This window comes from Cherax quadricarinatus, chromosome 57 (assembly GCF_038502225.1).
Source record: "Cherax quadricarinatus isolate ZL_2023a chromosome 57, ASM3850222v1, whole genome shotgun sequence".
Lineage (NCBI taxonomy): Eukaryota > Metazoa > Arthropoda > Malacostraca > Decapoda > Parastacidae > Cherax > Cherax quadricarinatus.
The window spans coordinates 9,975,826-9,996,531 of NC_091348.1; the positions used below are offsets into that span (position 1 = coordinate 9,975,826).

A 20,706-nucleotide genomic window follows, 5' to 3' on the forward strand; every position below is an offset into this window, starting at 1 on the left:
TTTTTCCTTGTAAAATGGAAAGTGCAACATTTAAAAAATAATTTCTATAAATCGCACTGTATTGTACACCAAATCATAGTTCAAAATTCAGGTTTCACATTCCATCACAAGGATTCTATCAAAAGTATATTTTTTCACTAATTTACTTGTACATAATCCAAAACAACAGTTTTGTCAATTTATAATCTTTCATTTACTACAGTTATCTACTTGACATAGTTTTGAAGTTTTATGTAGCCCATATCCATCCTGTGTGCACTAGTCAAGAAATTGCAGAGGTACTGTATACGTACATGTAATAGGTCTATAGACTGGGCCCCATATTTAACTTGGATGACAATATACAATTTAAAATGATACAAGTTAAGTACAGTGGACCCCCGGTTTTCGTAATCTGTTCCAGAGAGAGTGACTAAACCCGAATCTGACGATTTCCGAATTAATTTTCCCTTTAAGAAATAATGTAAATCCTATTAATCTGTTCCAGACACCCGAAAGTATTAACAAAAATTATTTTTTTATAGATTAAATATAGATTTATATACTGAAAAGAATGCAAAATCGAGTATAAAACAATAATATCACACTTACCTTTATTGAAGATTCTTGTTGGTGTATGGAAGATGGGAGGAGGGGAGAGGGTTAGGGTGATGTTCCTCCACAAATGTTTGCACCTCACTCCACTTTGCACAAATGTTCTTAATCTTCAAAGAAGGCACCGTCTTCCCTCTCTCTTTCTCCTCCTCTGAAGCAAATTTCCTCAGCTGGTGTACATAAGAACATAAGAAAGCAGGAACACTGCAGCAGGCCTGTTGGCCCATACTAGGCAGGTCCTTCACAAACCATCCCACTAACAGAATATTTGTCCAACCCAATTTTCAGTGCTACCCAAGCAATAAGCTTTGATGATTCTATTCACTCATGCACAAGTCCCACTCAAAACAAAACGTGTGTGGGGGTAGTACCCTGGCTAGTGTGTGTGTGGGGAAGTACCCAGGCTGGTGTGTTCTTTCTTGAATTCTATCATGTTTATCACCTTCCTTACCAAAGGTCTGGCACTAGGAGCTTTCTTTTGGCCTGCGGTGGCTTATTTAGCAGTTGCAAGCACTAAAAAGAATGGAATAATGCAAAATGTATCGTATGAACGCATGGGATCGTCCTCATTTGCTGATAAACAATGGCACACAGGCTGTAAATGGTGTCTCGGTGCACAGACACGTTTGGGATGAATGACTATTGCCGAGTTCAGTGACGATCACCGAGCCAGTATTTTGACGAAAAACGTTACTTATTCCGAATATTACGAAATCCGACGACTACGTAATCCGGGGGTCCACTGTATTAAATAATCTTAAGTATTCCCGTAGTGTTGGAATGATTGCTAAAAAAATTGACGGACTTGGCAAGTCATATAATTTTGAAACATATTTTCATAATTAGGTACTTTCATCTATTGATTAAAAAGTACATTTATCCCCTTTTTACTAGCTGCTGCTGTGCTTGTTCACTGTACTACGAAAAAAGGCCTGGAATTATGGGCGTTTGGCACTCGTTCAGAAGTATGAGAGCAGGTATGTACTTTACTAATAAAAGCACTTGTGTCAACGAGCTATTTTTGTTTAGTTCAAGATTGAGTTTAATCTTAGTTTAACATCTTTATTATGCACCCCATGCCCATCCTGCAGAAAAGTTGTTCGAGTTTCTCTGGTGAGGCATTTGCCTTGTTGAACTTCTGTGCCTGTAAAATAGGCTCTGATGCACATTAATGCTTTATTTTGAGGGGTGAAGATACAGTATTAGATTTTGCTCTAAGTTTTGGCAGACAGAAATTGGTCAGTTGTCTTGTGTAATGTATACTTGAAATATCAGTCATTTTTCTTGTATGTCTGTCAAAATCTTGGATTTTATATACAGTATCCCAGTACCTGTAAAATTGTAAAATTTATCTGTTTATAATAATTATGAATATTGTAAGATGTATAAGAGAAAGTATTAGAATTAGGAGTAATAGTCCATTATCATTTTGCTTATATGTACTGTGAAAAAAAAATACCACGGGCAGGGCTTGAACTCGTGATTAGTGAGCTGTAAAACTCCAGACTGATGTGTTAGCCACTGGGCCAACTGGATATAGTGAGATTCATCCAACTAGGTATATTAATACACCATAGGAAGGTTAGCATATGCACCACTGTGACTACAGATGCAAGTTTTTACAGATGAATCTTGTAGTCAGCTGGCCCAGTGGCAAGCTGACTGGAGTTTTAAGACTCACTAACCATAAGTTCAATCCCCGCCTGTGGTATTGTTTGTTTGCAATCGTGTCGTTACGATTTTGAGTCATGCATACTGTGTAGTCATTTTTTTTTTTTTTCAACAAGTCGGCCGTCTCCCACCGAGGCAGGGTGACCCAAAAAAGAAAGAAAATCCCCAAAAAGAAAATACTTTCATCATCATTCAACACTTTCACCACACTCGCACATTATCACTGTTTTTGCAGAAGTGCTCAGAATACAACAGTCTAGAAGCATACACATATAAAGATACACAACATATCCCTCCAAACTGCCAATATCCCAAACCCCTCCTTTAAAGTGCAGGCATTGTACTTCCCATTTCCAGGACTCAAGTCCGACTATATGAAAATAACCGGTTTCCCTGAATCCCTTCACTAAATATTACCCTGCTCACACTCCAACAGATCGTCAGGTCCCAAGTAGTAGTAGTAGTAGTAGTAGTAGTAGTAGGTTGGTAGACAGCAACCACCCAGGGAGGTACTACCGTCCTGCCAAGTGAGTGTAAAACGAAGCCTGTGATTGTTTTACATGATGGTAGGATTGCTGATGTCTTTTGTCTGTCTCATAAATATGCAAGATTACAGGCATGTCTTGCTACTTCTACTTACACTTAGGTCACACTACACATACATGTACACATTTATTTATACACACTCATCTGAGTTTTCTTTGATTTTATCTTAATAGTTCTTGGTCTTATTAATTTTCCTTTTATATCCATGGGGAAGTGGAATAAGAATCTTTCCTCCGTAAGCCATGCGTGTTGTAAAAGTCAACTAAAATGCCGGGAACAATGGGCTAGTAACCCCTTTTCCTGTAAAGATTACTAAAAAGAATAAGAAGAAGAAAATTGTCAAAGTGGGAAGTCTGAATTTTGTAGTCATATTCAGTCTTATTTGTTTATACCCAGAACAGAATAATTAGCACAGATCCTAATTAGTAAAATTATGTACATTCATTTAGTTGCCTGACTGATAGCTTTGACTGACTCTCGTTGAATTTTTTTTTTTTTAAGATCAAGTGTCAAGGGGTTACTTTCTTTTCTCAGTCTTTTTGTTTCATTTATTCCCTTTTTCTAATTTGTATTATTAGCCATTTTTTCTACCTTTTGACCTTTTTTCTTCTATTTCTTCAGCTTGCCTTTTTTTTTTTTTTTTTTTTTTTAATGACCCAGACAGAGTTTTAGAAAAATGTAGCATAGTTAAGTTGACTGGTTGGTACAGAACACCAAGCACTAGGTTAGGTCAAGTGAGGTTTGTCAGGAAACAGGACAAGTGTTTCCTGACACGAATCTTAGTCATATGCTGACCACCACTGGAGCTTTTGGTCATCTGACCGAGGCCTTCTGCTGGCTTACTGGTCCGCTCCTTTAAAAATTAATGGATATTATTATAACCATTCTTCGTACACCAAGCACTGACTTAATTTCTGTGTATGCTTTTAGATGGGGGATGATCCTTCAGTAACATTAGAAATAAAATGTGTACTGTACTTCATTTAATATGAATAGCACAGTATATACACGTACAGACCCTCAAATCCTGCACCTTTGGGACTAAGATTTAGTTACCAGTAGTTTACAAGATTTTCTTGAATATGATCATTCATGTTGCAAAGCTAGAATAAAATATGTAATACTGACCACAGTAAATATGTATATAAAAAATCATAATTTGATTCCTCTTTAACCCTTTGACTTTCGGTCGTATATATACGTCTTACGAGCCACCGTGTTTGACGTATTTATACGCACAAATTCTAGCGGCTTCAAATCAAGCAGGAGAAAGCTGGTAGGCCTACATGAGAGAGAATGGGTCTGAGTGGTGGGTGTGCACCCTGTGAAAAAAATCGGGGACTCAGTGGTGCATTGTGGGAATGCCATCTTGGTAGTCCATTTTCACCATGCCTCGCAATAAGAAGTACCTCACTCCTCAGTGGATTGGAGGTCTTTTGTTCCCAAGTGATAGCTCTAACAGTGATGGAAGTGCCAGTGAAAGTGAATTTTATAGTTTTGGAGTGGGTGTGACCGAAAGCAGCGCCCAGGATAATGTAATTAGTGATGAAAATCCAGATGACCCTCAACCTTCCACCTCTAGTGCTGGGCCATCTCATTCACGTTCACCTGTACCAGGACGAAAGAGGAAACTATTTGCCCGTGTACAAGACTCAAATGTGAGCAGTGAAAGTGATTGTGATAGTGATTTCAAAGCTATTGAAAGCAGTTCTAGTTGCGACAGTGAGGGTGAATATTCTCCAGTGAAGCGGCAGTATATACAATGTAGCATGCGTTCTGGTAGTGTATCATTTGTTGTTCCAAGGGGTAGGAGTAAATCTCAGAGTACGTCCTGTGGCCCTACACCATGAACCGCTAGTGAAGATGACGATATTGTTACAATGGGGATGAATGATGTGCGTGGGGCAGCAGGTGGTGGTGGTGATAGTGGTGGTGGCATGAGTCATGTGGCACCAGGAGCGGGCCACGCTACTACCCATGATGCTAACTCAGCACAGCCACAACCAGCCTCAACCAACCCCACGCTCCCACAACATCCACAACCACAACCTGTAAATATCCAGTACCCACCAGCAGACTGCATCTGGGATTGGCAGCAAGGTGACAATTTTGTTCCCAATCCCTATCACTTTGATGAAACACAAAGTGGAATACGGCCATCATGTACACTTGAGAACAATGCTACTGAACTGGAATGCTTTCAGTTATTCTTCGATGAACCCCTGATGGACATTATTGTCAGGGAAAGCAATATATACTTTGAGTACACCATGGCAAACACAATTCTTTCACTAAGATCATGCCTACACCAGTGGAAGGACACAACTGTGGCAGAGATGTACCTGTTCTTTGCCACAATAATGCTTATGCCCCGTGTATAAGCACAGTGTCAACACATACTGGTCGACAGACTGCCTGATATCAACCCCAGCTTTCGGTGACATTTTACCAGTGAATAGATTTGTGCTACTGTTATGTATGCTACACTTTTCAGACAAAACAAGGCCTGACAGAAGCAACAGGTTACCATAAGACACAACTGTGGCAGAGATGTACCTGTTCTTTGATGCTTAATGTGTCAACACATACTGGTCGACAGACTGCCTGATATAGCTTTCGGTGACAACCAGTGAATAGAGTGCTACTGTTATGTATGCTTTTTCAGACAAAACAATCAACAGGTTACATAAGATCATGTACCTGAAACAAAAGTGCTGTATGTTCAGGAATTGATGATAAGTCTTTTATTTTGTTCAAAGGCAGACTGTCATTCAAGCAGTACATACCAAGCAAGAGGAAATGCTTTGGTATAAAGTTATTTGTACTGTGTGATTGCAAAAGTGGTCTGGTTTTGGATATAATTGTGTACACTGGCAGTAAAACATTGCAAGATACCAGGAAGTTACTGGGTATCTCTGGTGATGTGGTTAGAACAATGATGGAACCATATCTTGGTAAGGGGCATATTTTATTTACTGACAACTGGTACACAGGCCCTTTACTCAGTGATTTCTTGCGAGTGAACATGACAGATGTGTGTGGTACAGTGCATGGAAATCGTAAGCATATGCCTAGGTTCGATGCTGGCACTCATAGAGGTGATGTTCAGGTGTTTGCTGCCAATGACATCATGGCATTTTGGTGCCATGACAAATGTGATGTCACACTGTTGACATCAGTTCACCGACATGAAATGGTAGACAGTGGCAAGCAGGATAGAGGGACCAATGAACCCATTGTAAAACCTGCAACTGTGATGGATTACAACCTCAATATGTGCTTAGTGGACAAATGTGACATACAGATTGGGTTGGCTGATTGTGTTCACAAGATTTATAAATGGGACATAAAACTCTTTTTCCATATTCTTGACATTTCCATGCTGAATGCTTATAATATGTATAAGTTGAAGACCAACAACAAACCCAAATGTGGTGAATTTTGTTTGTCAGTTTTCAGACAAATAATATTCAAGTACCAAGGAACAACATTTGCAATAGACCAGCGCCCACAGAATCACCAACACATGCCATCTCGTCTGAGGCCTGGTGATCACTACCCCATACCACTGCCTGCTACTGCTTTCAAGAAAAATGCCCGGAAGAGGTGTTATGTCTGTGCACATACCACAAAACGCCCACAAAAACGCAGAGACACTCGTTTTATGTGTGAGGAGTGTAAAACACCATTGTGCATACACCTATGTTTCAAAGAATTCCACAAGCTGCAGCAGTTGTAGGAAAGTGTCCAGTGATTGTACATCTATATATATATATATTATAGAACAATTGTAATAAAAAATTTTTTATGTTTGTGTAAACAGGTTTTGTAAACAATATGATGATACTAGTGTTTTTGCTATAATTGTGTTACATTCAACGAATGTATATATGAACATTGCACCATACTTTGGTCTTACAGGCCACATAAGTTATGTGAAAAATAAAATAGTGAAAATAAGAAGAAACCTTCGAATACAAGTAAACCAAAATTTACCGGGTGAGCGGCAGCCACCTCTGTTGCCATATGCGGCTCATTTTCTGCCAACTTCACGGTTCTATATCTCGGTAAGTATTGATGGCAAAAAAAAATTTTTTTTTTGGGGGGGTTGGACTAAAACAATCAGAAAAATAATCTTAACATTTTCGTAAGATTTTATATATAAGATATATATATATATATATATATATATATATATATATATATATATATATATATATATATATATATATATATATATATATATATATATATATATATATATATATATATATTATATATATATATATATATATATATATACACATACATACATACATACATACATACATATATACATACATACATACATACATACACACACTGTATTAGCAAATCCAGATCTTGAGTATAGGGTTCATGTGAAGAAACTTGAGGCACACAGGATAGGAGAAATTTTTTCCTGGGTAGAGACATGGCTGACAAATAGGCAGCAGAGAGTTTGCATAAATGGGAAGAAATCAGAATGGGGGCATGTCAAAAGTGGTGTTCTGCAGGGGTCAGTGTTGGGCATCTTGTTGTTCACAATTTACATAAACGACATAGATGAGGGAATAAATAGCGACATAAGCAAATTTGCTGATGACACCAAAATAGGCCGGCCAATTCATTCTAATGATACTAGAGCACTCCAGGATGATTCGAATAGACTGATGCAGTGGTCAGAAAAGTGGCAGATACAGTTTAATATAGACAAATGCAAAGTTCTAAATGTTGGACAGGAAAATAACCATGCCACATGTAACTAAATAATGTGGATCTTGATGCTACTGATTGCAAAAAGGATTTACGAGTTCTGGTTAGCAGTAATCTAAAACCAAGACAACAGTGCATTAGTGTTCGCAATAAAGCTAACAGAATCCTTAGCTTCATATCTAGAAATATAAATAATAGAAGTCCTCAGGTTGTTCTTCAACTCTATATATACTTGGTTAGGCCTTTAGATATGCTGCACAGTTCTGGTCACCGTATTACAGAATGGATATAAATGCATTGGAAAATGTACAGAGGAGGATGACAAAGTTCATTCCATGTATCAGAAATCTCCCCTATGAGGATAAACTGAAGGCCCTGAATCTGCACTCTCACAAAAGGCGTAGAATTAGAGGGGATATGATTGAGGTGTATAAATGGAAAACAGGAATAAATAAAGGGGATGTGAATAGCGTGCTGAAAATTTCCAGCCAAGACAGGACTCGCAGGAATGATTTCAAGTTGGAAAAATTGAGATTCAGGAAGGATATAGAAAAGCAATGGTTTGGTAATAGAGTTGTGGATGAGTGGAACAAACTCCCGAGTACAGTTATTGAGGCTAAAACGTTGTGTGGTTTTAAAAATAGGTTAGATAAATACATGAGTGGGTGGGGGTGGGTGTGAGTTGGACCTGACTAGCTTGTGCTACTAGGTCTGATGGCATGCTCCTTCCTTAAATTGAAGTGACCTGACTAGGTGGGTCATTGGGCTAATCTGGGGGGAGAACATGGACCTGCTTCACATGGGTCAGTAGGCCTGTTGCAGTGTTCCTTCTTTATGTTCTTATGTGGCTTGGTAAGAAATTGCTACTCTTCAAAAACAATAAAAACATAAAACAACAAACAGCAGCAAGCAAACAACAGACAAAAAGCAACAAAAAAACAAAAAACTAAAAACAAACAAAAAAACAAAAAACAAACACCTGACACAGACCACTCCTTTCCTTCTTTTTCAGCAGTTCCACCTTTACAGTAGACAAAGATGTTTTTCTCTTCACTCAGTCATTAGTTATTTACAGGCCCCTCTTGACTCGATTATTATAAGTCTTCTTTTTTTCAACACACCGGCCATATCCCACCGAGGCGGGGTGGCCCAAAAGGAAAAATGAAAGTTTCGCCTTTTAAATTTAGTAATATATACAGGAGAATGGGTTACTAGCTCCTTGCTTCCAGCATTTTAGTCGCCTCTTATGACACGCATGGTTTACGGAGGAAGAATTCTGTTCCACTTCCCCATGGAGAATTATTATAAGTATAGAGAATTAAAATCTTTGGGGCAACCCAAATATGTATCCGATATATAGAAGCTTCCAAAAAGTCTCAGTTTTGGATTTAATTTTAACAGATTTCTAATATTTTTTTTTAGTGAATTCAGTTGTGAAGGCTTTTCAGATTTGAGTTTGTTTCTTTATTGCTACACACATTCCCAAGCTCCATTATTTGATCATCACTTTATTTGTTCACCACAAATTATTTTAGTCCCTTTTATATTGTCTCCTTCATTTTAGCTTTAAAAAAACTACCTTAGCTCATTATTTTTACATTTGTTAAATAATTCAGGTGCTATTTTTTAGCTTTAGACTATTTACTTTGTTTTTTACTTAATTCTAACTATAGATTCACTACAAATCTTATGATTACAAGCATTGATCCTGATACCAACCTCTTATTTAATGACTTAAATGAATCAAACAGTTACTGTAATTACATAGCAGAACAATCAAAGGCACTCCTCAGAGCCAACAACAACATAACTGTCTTTAACTACTTGTTGAAAAAAAAAAAAAAAAATCAGATCTTTAAGCAAGCATTATGATGACCTCATAGCATGCCAATATGTCCATCATTACACTAACTGAAACCTGGCTAAAGCCTGATACTACTGATGTCTATGTCATTCCTGGTTACACAGCCATAAACAACTGTAGGCCAGACCAACAAGGGGGTGGCACAACTATATACTACTCAGACCAACTAGAATGTATCACTAATACTTGCACAAGGGATGAACATGGGGAATATATAATAGCTAAATTCAAATCCAAATACCTACAAAAACCTCTCACAGTGATAAACATCTACAGAGTTCCACAGTCAAACATTAGCCATTTAGTCAAAACCTAGGAAGTATGATAACTGATGCACGCATGAACAAAGATCACTTATTACTCTCAGGTGACTTCAATATAAATCTCCTGCAAGACCAAGACCCACACGTTACTGAATTCACAAACACAATGATTAACTGCATGTTGCTACCAACAGTAACAAAACCTACAACAATTACAGAGACTAGTGTTTCCCTACTTGACCACATCTGGACCAACACCATATCCCCTTTAAAATCAGGCATAATCACAGATAATACCACAGACCACTACCCTACTTTCCTCATAACAACTCTTGGTAAATTACCCTAAGACACTACTAAAGTCACCTTCAGACTTCACAATGAGGCAGCCATTAATAACTTCACAACAGCAGTAACAAACATTGACTGGCACACTGAGCTAGAAATCTATACAGATATTGACGAATGTATTAATAATTTTCTAAAAAAGACCCAATACCTCTATAACAAGCACTGCCCTAAAAAAACTAAACAGATGACAGCTAAGAGACTGAACAGTCCCTGGCTAACACCCAGCATTCTCAAATCCATAAATAAAAAAACACCTATATGAAAAACAGTACAGAATGGGTCACATAACCAGAGAGCAAACAAAACGTTACTCGTCAATCCTAACCAGCCTGATAAGAAGGGCAAAAAAATTGTATTATGAGAACAGATTATCCAACTTACGAGGTGATATAAAAAAGACCTGGAAAACCCTATCAGAAATTCTAGGAACAAAAAAGATATCACGAAATAGCGAAATAAAATTAGCAAAATCAGATGAACCCCAACTCCCACCAACAGAAACAGCAAACAGACTCAATGATTTCTTCTCCACTATAGGACAAAACCTTGCCAATAAAATCCCAAGCTCAGATACCCCACCAAATGACTACCTCACTGGCAACTACCCGAACACACTGTTCCTAGCTCCGACTAACCCATACGAAGTCTCCCTTATTATCAACGCACTTTAAAACAAGGCAGGAGATTTAAATACCTTACCACCCTTTATATACAAAAAAGTGTCACAAGTGCTATCACCAATCATTGCAACACTCTTTAACAAATCCATTGAATCCTCCACCTTCCCTACAGTTCTCAAAATAGCAAGGGTCACCCCGATCCACAAAGGAGGAGACCAAACAAAGTTGAATAACTATAGGCCAATATCCAACTTACACCCTCTCTCAAAAATCTTCAAAAAATTAATTCATAAACGAATCTACTCCTACCTCATCTCCCAAAACATACTCAACCCCTGCCAATTTGGATTCAGGCCTAATAAAAATACTAATGATGCTATTATACACATGCTAGAACATATATACACTGCAATAGAGAAAAAAGAAGTCCCACTGGGGATCTTCATTGACTTACGTAAAGCTTTTGATACAGTTGACCATGACTTGCTCCACATAAAATTGTCACACTATGGTATAAGAGGGCACTCCCTCAACTACCTAAAGTCATACCTCAGCAACAGAAGCCAATATGTGTACGCAAATGGGGCAAACTCTTCCGCACAACCAATTACAGTTGGTGTCCCACAGGGAAGTGTCCTTGGCCCTCTTCTCTTTCTCTTATACATAAATGACCTACCAAATGCTTCGCAATTACTCAAACCCACACTATTTGCAGATGACACTACATACGTCTTCTCTCACCCGAGCCCAGTCATGCTAGCCAATACTGTAAATACCGAATTACAGAAAATATCTACCTGGATGAGGACTAACAAACTTACACTAAACATTGACAAAACCTACTTCATTCAGTTTGGTAACAGAGCTACAGATGTCCCTCTTAACATAATGATAAATGGATCACCTATCACAAAGCTAACAGAGGGAAAATTCTTAGGAATCCACCTTGATAATAGACTCAAATTTCATACACATATACAACAAATTTCTAAGAAAATTTCCAAGACTGTAGGCATACTATCGAAGATATGGTACTATGTTCCACAGTCAGCCCTCCTGGCCCTATATCACTCTCTTATTTATCCCTATCTCACCTATGGAATTTGTGCATGGGGCTCAACAACAATTAACCATCTCAGACCACTAATTACACAACAAAAGGCTGCAGTCAGAATGATGATAAATTCCCACTACAGGCAGCACACTCCACCAATATTCGAAACACTAAACCTACTCACCATACAAAACATCCATACTTATTACTGCACCTATTACATACATAGAACACTTAACTCTGATATTAACCCTCCCCTCAAACATCTCCTTGCCAACCTCAACAGAACACATGACCATAACACAAGGCACAGATCAGATGTTCCTCGTCTCCATCTCACGCTATGCAAAAACTCAATGCACATAAAAGGCCCTAAAATCTTGAATTCATTACCTGTAAATATAAAAGAAACACTACCTGTTTATAAATTCAAGTCTCTTCTCAAAGATCACTTACTCACCCAAAACCAAATAAATACTGAATAACTGAACCTTATAAATTGTATATCTTAAATGTTTCTCTCAATTATATTACATAAATGTTAAACCTAAGACCCAATCTAACTTTGTTATTTTTTAAATACACTACCTAACAGAATACTCCATTCTCTGAATGTACAGCAATGCATGCAACCATATGACCTGTCTTTGTAATACTCATTTGTGCTTTATTGTTATCTGTTGACAATAATGTTTTATCACTGATTACATTATTGCTTAGTTAATCTTAAGTTAATTTTAAGCCTGCCCGTAATGCTATGCATGCAAGTGGCTCTGGCATGCTGCTTTTACCTGTATTTTTTTTTGTACCTCTGTATGTATGTTCAAATTATTAAATAAATAAATAAATAAATAAACAGTAAAACCCTAACTTACGAATGAGATACATTCCTGGAAGTCATTTGTAACTTGAGTGTCTTTTCTAGGAACCTTATTTTCCATTGACACCCATGTTATGATGGGGGGGGGGGGGTCATCTCGAGCCATAATTTGTACTTAATTTCATTTACGGTATTTTTTTTTTTTTTTAAGTTAGACCCCAGAATTCAGGTGTTTAATACTTGGTGTGATTTGAATAGAGTACAAAAGTCTTACTAAGGCCATTTCTTAGATAACCATGTTTATTAAAGTTTTTTCTTGGTGCTCTTTATTTTTGTGCTTGATGCATGATCCCAGAAATGGATAACTATAGAATTCCTTGAAGGACAAGCTTATATTTCCTTGTGAATGTCATTATTAAGCTGTTTTGAGTTGTATTTAAAGAGGTGATAAAAAAAAGCATTAAAGTGTGTGTGATCTGTAAAATTTACTATTATCTGCAGCTTCAAGATTCATGTGTTGCTGCCAGGAACCTAATTCCTGCATATTATGGGGTTTAACTGTACTCAGATGAGTCCCTTTTTTACACTTTCTCCTCATATGCCCTTCCCTGTCTTGCAGTCCCTCAATCTTTTCCATCATATCTTCCACAATACATATTCTCTCTACACTGTTATGAGGCTATTAAAGTGCCTGGCCATACTGTGTGGGGGAAATTTTGGTGAGGGGTAATTGCATGCCTAGGCTTAAGTAGGGGAGGGAAGATAGTGGTGTAAATTGAGCTACTACATGTCATTGATCACATACAAGCCATGACTGTGCCACTACCCAAGGAAATCAATAGATCAACATAATTATTATTAAGTCTACAATCTCTTGACCAACTCTTCCAAATAATGCATAAAATCAACTGTATATGATATAGCAATGAATATGAGAAAACTAAGATAAAAGATTATACTGTATTGTATTTATAATTCAGCTTTAACAAAATTGTAATTACTGCATAGCATGTATAGTCCTTTTATATAAAGGGAAAGGGGACAAAAGAGATTGTAAAAATTATAGAGGAATAAGTAGTAGGTTAGTAGACAGCAACCACCCAGGGAGGTACTACTGTCCTGCCAAGTGAGTGTAAAACAAAAGCCTGTAATTGTTTTACATAGTGGTAGGATTGCTGGTGTCTTTTGTCTGTCTCATAAATATGCAAGATTACAGGTATGTCTTGCTACTTCTACTTACACTTAGGTCATACTACACATACTCTTCTGCACAACCAATTACAGTTGGTGTCCCACAGGGAAGTGTCCTTGGCCCTCTTCTCTTTCTCCTATACATAAATGACCTACCAAATGCTTCGCAATTACTCAAACCCACACTTTTTGCAGATGACACTACATACGTCTTCTCCCACCCGAGCCCAGTCACGCTAGCCAATACTGTAAATACCGAATTACAGAAAATATCTACCTGGATGAGGACTAACAAACTTACACTAAACATTGACAAAACCTACTTCATTCAGTTTGGTAACAGAGCTACAGATGTCCCTCTTAACATAATGATAAATGGATCACCTATCACAAAGCTAACAGAGGGAAAATTCTTAGGAATCCACCTTGATAATAGACTCAAATTTCATACACATATACAACAAATTTCTAAGAAAATTTCCAAGACTGTAGGCATACTATCGAAGATACGGTACTATGCTCCACAGTCAGCCCTCCTGGCCCTATATCTCACTCTTATTTACCCCTATCTCACCTATGGAATTTGTGCATGGGGCTCAACAACAATTAACCATCTCAGACCACTAATTACCCAACAAAAGGCTGCAGTTAGAATGATAACAAATTCTCACTACAGGCAGCACACTCCACCAATATTCAATACACTAAACCTACTCACCATACAAAACATCCATACTTATTACTGCACCTATTACATACATAGAACACTTAACTCTGATATTAACCCTCCCCTCAAACATCTCCTTGCCAACCTCAACAGAACACATGACCATAACACAAGGCACAGATCACTCTTTGATGTTCCTCGTGTCCATCTCACACTATGCAAAAACTCAATGCACATAAAAGGCCCTAAAATCTGGAATTCATTACCTGTAAATATAAAAGAAACACTACCTGTTTATAAATTCAAGTCTCTTCTCAAAGATCACTTACTCACCCAATACCAAATAAATACTGAATAACTGAACCTTATAAATTGTATATCTTAAATGTTTCTCACAATTATATCACATAAATGTTAAATCTAAAACCCAATCTAACTTTATTATTTTTTAAATACACTACCTAACAGAATACTCCATATGACTGAATGTACAACAATGCATGCAACCATATGACCTGTCTTTGTAATACTCACTTGTGCTTTATAGTAATCTGTTTACATTAATGTTTTATCACTGATTTCATCATTGCTTAGTTAATCTTAAGTTAATTTTAAGCCAGCCCGTAATGCTATGCATAGTATAAGTGGCTTTGGCATGCTGCTCTTATCTGTATTTTTTTTGTACCTCTGTATGTGTGCTCAAATTGTAAATAAATAAATAAATAAATAAATAAATAAATAAATAAATACATGTACATGTTTATTTATACACACTCATCTGAGTTTTCTTTGATTTTATCTTAACAGTTCTTGGTCTTATTACTTTTCCTTTTATATCCATGGGGAAGTGGAATAAGAATCTTTCCTCCGTAAGCCATGCGTGTTTTAAAAGTCAACTAAAATGCCGGGAACAATGGGCTAGTAACCCCTTTTCCTGTAAAGATTACTAAAAAGAATAAGAAGAAAATTGTCAAAGTGGGAAGTCTGAATGTGCGTGGATGTTGTGCAAATGATAAGAAAGAGATGATTGGGGATGTTATGAATGAGAAGAAGCTGGATGTCCTGGCTTTAAGCGAAACAAAGCTGAAATGGGTGGGAGAGTTTCAGTGGAGAGGAATAAATGGGATTAGGTCAGGGGTTTCAAATAGAGTTAGAGCTAAAGAAGGAGTAGCAATAATGTTGAAGGATAAGATATGGCAGGAAAAGAGGGACTATAAATGTATTAATTCAAGGATTATGTGGAGTAAAATAAAGGTTGGATGTGAAAAGTGGGTTATAGTAAGCATATATGCACCTAGAGAAGAGAGAAGTGTAGAGGAGAGAGAGAGAGAGAGAGATTTTGGGAAATGTTGAGTGAATGCATGGGGAGTTTTGAACCAAGTGTGAGAGTACTTGTGGTTGTGGATTTCAATACTAGAGTGGGTAAAAATGTTAGGGAGGGAGTAGTAGGTAAATTTAGGGTGCCAGGGGTAAATGTAAATGGGGAACCTTTAATTGAGCTATGTGTAGAAAGAGATTTGGTAATAAGTAATACATATTTTATGAAAAAGAGGATAAATAAATATACAAGGTATGATGTAGCACGTAATGAAAGTAGTTTGTTAGATTATGTATTGGTGGATAAAAGGTTAATGGGTAGGCTCCAGGATGTACATGTTTATAGAGGGGCAACTGGTGTATCGGATCATTATTTAGTTGTAGCTACAGTTAGAGTAAGAGGTAGATGGGACAAGAGGAAATTGGCAACAACAAGTAGGAGGGAAGTGAAATTTTATAAACTAAGGGAGGAGGAAGTTTGGGTGAGATATAAGCGACTATTGGCAGAAAGGTGGGCTAGTGCAAAGATTAGTAGTGGGGGAGTTGAAGAGGGTTGGACGAGTTTTAAAAATGCAGTATTAGAATGTGGGGCAGAAGTTTATGGTTATAGGAGGGTGGGGGCAGGAGGAAAGAGGAGTGATTTATTTATTTATTTATTTATTTATTTATTTAATGTCTTTGCAAACAGTACATTGAGATTGTGTATATACAATAGTGGGTTGCAATGCAAAGAGAGCCTCTGTTATGCCTTGGCATTATGGGCCAACTTAACATTATTGGCTTACAGTCTACTTAACATTAAGGAGTATATCATAGTTGTACAGTAGGAAAGTAATTATTTCATAGTTGTACAGTAGAATATTAATTATAAATGAATCAAAATTTGTATAATACAAAGATATATTTATATTCAAAAATGCTTTTTGTGAAAACAATGATTCAATTATATTCCTGTCAACAATGGATAAAAGGTTCAATGTGAATGTTTCAGTTATGATGTGGGAATACATAGGTGAGTAAATGTATACTGAGTATTTAGCATTTAGTCTAGGGTGATTAAGTGGCTTTTAAGAAGAGTCTTAAATTGATTTTCAGACTGGGTTACTTTAATATCTTCTGGTAATGAATTCCATATTTTGGGGCCCTTTATGTGCATTGAGTTTTTACACTGTGATATGGACACGAGGTATATCAAAAAGAAATCTGTGTCTTGTGTTGTGGTCATGTGTCCTGTTTAGGTTGGTGAGGAAAAGTTTGAATGGGGGGTTTATATTTGTGTGTATTCTGTGTATGTAGTAGGCACATGAATAAGTATGGATGTTCTTAATGGTAAGGAGATTCAGACTTTTGAAAATTGGTGGAGTATGCTGGTGGGAGTGGGAATTTGTTATCATTCTTACTGCTGCCTTTTGCTGGGTTATTAGGGGTTTTAAGTGGTTGGATGTTGTTGATCCCCATGCACAAATTCCATATGTAAGATAAGGGTATATGAGTGAATGGTACAGTGCCAGGAGAGCTGAATGTGGAACGTAGTACCTTATCTTTGATTGTATGCCTACAGTCTTGGAGATTTTCTTGGTGATTTGTTGTATGTGTGTCCGGAACTTAAGGCTACTGTCAAGGTGGATACCTAGGAATTTTCCCTCTGAGAGTATTGTGACTGATGATCCATTTAGCGTAATGTTAATTGGATCATTTGCAGCTTTGTTTCCAAACTGAATGAAATAGGTTTTATCAGTGTTCAGGGTAAGTTTGTTAGTCATCATCCAGGCAGATATTTTCTGTAATTCAGCATTGACTGTGTTTGCTAGTATGACTGCGTTTGTGTGGGAAAATTCATATATAGTGTCATCTGCAAATAATATGGGTTTGAGTAGCTGTGATGCATTCGGTAGATCATGGATGTAGATGAGAAAGAGGAGTGGTCCTAGTATGCTTCCTTGTGGGACTCCTACTGTGATTGGTTGGGTGGAGGAGTTTGCATCATTTGCATACACATATTGAGTAGTGTTACTAAGGTATGACTTTAGGTTGTTGAGGGAGTGGCCTCTGATACCATAGTGCATTAATTTGGAGTACAGTAGTTCATGGTCGACTTTAAATCAATGAAAATGCCCAGCGGAACTTCTTTCATTTTAAGTGTGGTATGTATTAGTTCTAGCATGTGTATGATAGCATCATTTGTGCTTTTATTATTTCTGAATCCAAACTGACAAGGGTTTAATATGTTGTGTGAAACGAGGTAGGAATAGATCCGTCTATGAATTAATTTGTCAAAGATTTTAGAGAGCAGTGGTAAGTTAGATATTGGTCTATAGTTATTCAAGTCAGCTTGATCATCTCCTTTATGGATCGGAGTAACCTTCGCTATTTTGAGGATTGTTGGGAAGGTAGATGATTCATTGGATTTGTTAAAGAGCGTTACAATAATTGATGACAATACTTGAGAAGCTTTTTTGTACATAAAAGCAGGCAAGTTGTTTATGTCTCCTGCCTTGTTTTTAAGGGTGTTTATGATGAACATAACTTCAGTGGGGTTGGTTGGAGCTAGGAATAGCGTATTTGGGTAGGTTCCTATAAGGTAGTCTGATGGACGGGCGTTTGTGCTTGGTATTTTGTTTGCTAGATTTTTTCTTATGGTGGAGAAGAAAACATTAAGTCTGTTTGCTGTTTCGGTTGGAGTGAGTAGGGGTTCATCTGATTTTGTTAGTTTGATTGCTTTGTTTTTGGATAACTTTTTAGTTTCAAGAATGATGAAGTCAAGGGTGTGATAAAAGAGAAAAAGTTAGCTTATGAGAGGTTTTTGCAAAGCAGAAGTGTTATAAGAAGAGCAGAGTATATGAAGAGTAAAAGAAAGGTGAAGAGAGTGGTGAGAGTGTGCAAAAGGAGAGCAGATGATAGAGTGGGAGAGGCACTGTCAAGAAATTTTAATGAAAATAAGAAAAAATTTTGGAGTGAGTTAAACAAGTTAAGAAAGCCTAGGGAAGGTATGGATTTGTCAGTTAAAAACAGAGTAGGGGAGTTAGTAGATGGGGAGAGGGAGGTATTAGGTAGATGGCGAGAATATTTTGAGGAACTTTTAAATGTTGAGGAAGAAAGGGAGGTGATAATTTCATGCACTGGCCAGGGAGGTATACATCTTTTAGGAGTGAAGAAGAGCAGAATGCAAGTGTGGGGGAGGTACGTGAGGCATTATGCAGAATGAAAGGGGGTAAAGCAGCTGGAACTGATGGGATCATGACAGAAATGTTAAAAGCAGGGGGGGATATAGTGACTTAAGAAATCGTAATGACACGATTGCAAATAAACCATACCCCCGGCCGGGGGTATGGGGGATATAGTGTTGGAGTGGTTGGTACTTTTGTTTAATAAATGTATGAAAGAGGGGAAGGTACCTAGGAATTGGCAGATAGCATGTATAGTCCCTTTATATAAAGGGAAGGGGGACAAAAGAGATTGTAAAAATTATAGAGGAATAAGTTTACTGAGTATAGCAGGAAAAGTGTACAGTAGGGTTATTATTGAAAGAATTAGAGGTAAGACAGAATGTAGGATTGCGGATGAGCAAGGAGGTTTCAGAGTGGGTAGGGGTTGTGTAGATCAAGTGTTTACATTGAAGCATATATGTGAACAGTATTTAGATAAAGGGAGGGAAGTTTTTATTGCATTTATGGATTTAGAAAAGGCATATGATAGAGTGGATAGGGGAGCAATGTGGCAGATGTTGCAAGTAGTATATGGAATAGGTGGTAAGTTACTAAATGCTGTAAAGAGTTTTTATGAGGATAGTGAGGCTCAGGTTAGGGTGTGTAGAAGAAAGGGAGACTACTTCCCGGTAAAAGTAGGTCTTAGACAGGGATGTGTAATGTCACCATGGTTGTTTAATATATTTATAGATGGGGTTGTAAAAGAAGTAAATGCCAGAGTGTTCGGGAGAGGGGTGGGATTAAATTATGGGGAATCAAATACAAAATGGGAATTGACACAGTTACTTTTTGCTGATGATACTGTGCTTATGGGAGATTCTAAAGAAAAATTGCAAAGGTTAGTGGATGAGTTTGGGAGTGTGTGAAAAGGTAGAAAGTTGAAAGTGAACATAGAAAAGAGTAAGGTGATGAGGGTATCAAAGGATTTAGATAAAGAAAAACTGGATATCAAATTGGGGAGGAGTAGTATGGAAGAAGTGAATGTTTTCAGATACAGTGGACCCCCGGTTTATGATATTATTTAATTCCAGAAGTATGTTCAGGTGCCAGTACTGAACGAATTTGTTCCCATAAGGAATATTGTGAATTAGATTAGTCCATTTCAGACCCCCAAACATACATGTACAAACGCACTTACATAAATACACTTACATAATTGGTCGCATTGGGAGGTGATCGTAAACTGGGGGTCCACTGTACTTGGGAGTTGACGTGTCAGCAGATGGATTTATGAAGGATGAGGTTAATTATAGAATTGATGAGGGGAAAAAGGTGAGTGGTGCGTTGAGGTATATGTGGAGTAAAAAAACGTTATCTATGGAGGCAAAAAAGGGAATGTATGAAAGTATAGTAGTACCAACACTCTTATATGGGTATGAAGCTTGGGTTGTGAATGCAGCAGCGAGGAGGTGGTTGGAAGCAGTGGAGATGTCCTGTCTAAAGGCAATGTGTGGTGTAAATATTATGCAGAAAATTCGGAGTGTGGAAATTAGGAGGTGTGGAGAAGCTGAAGAAGGGTTGTTGAGGTGGTTTGGTCATTTAGAGAGAGTGGATCAATATAGAATGATATAGAAAGCATTTAAATCTGTAGGAGAAGGAAGGCGGGGTAGGGGTCGTCCTCGAAAAGGTTGGAAGGAAGGGGAAAGGGAGGTTTTGTGGGCGAGGGGCTTGGACTTCCAGCAGGCATGCATGAGCGTGTTCGATAGGAGTGAATGGAGACGAATGGTATTTGGGACCTGACGATCTGTTGGAGTGTGAGCAGGGTAATATTTAGTGAAGGGATTCAGGGAAACTGGTTATTTTTAATA

The 20,706-nt window shown here is 37.6% G+C and overlaps 1 protein-coding gene across 5 annotated transcripts in view; it reads left to right on the top strand.

Moving 5' to 3' along the window:
* Positions 1–20,706, top strand: part of Tmem63 (transmembrane protein 63) — a 249,443-nt gene that overhangs the window by 17,916 nt on the left and 210,821 nt on the right. For all 5 annotated transcript variants that reach the window (XR_011393591.1, XM_070097342.1, XM_070097339.1 and 2 more), the window contains exon 3: positions 1,489–1,571. Coding sequence is in view for 3 of the 5 variants with exons in the window: in XM_070097339.1 (XP_069953440.1) it covers positions 1,489–1,571 (83 nt within the window). In the remaining 2 variants the exon portion in view is untranslated. The remainder of the gene's footprint in view (positions 1–1,488; positions 1,572–20,706) is intronic.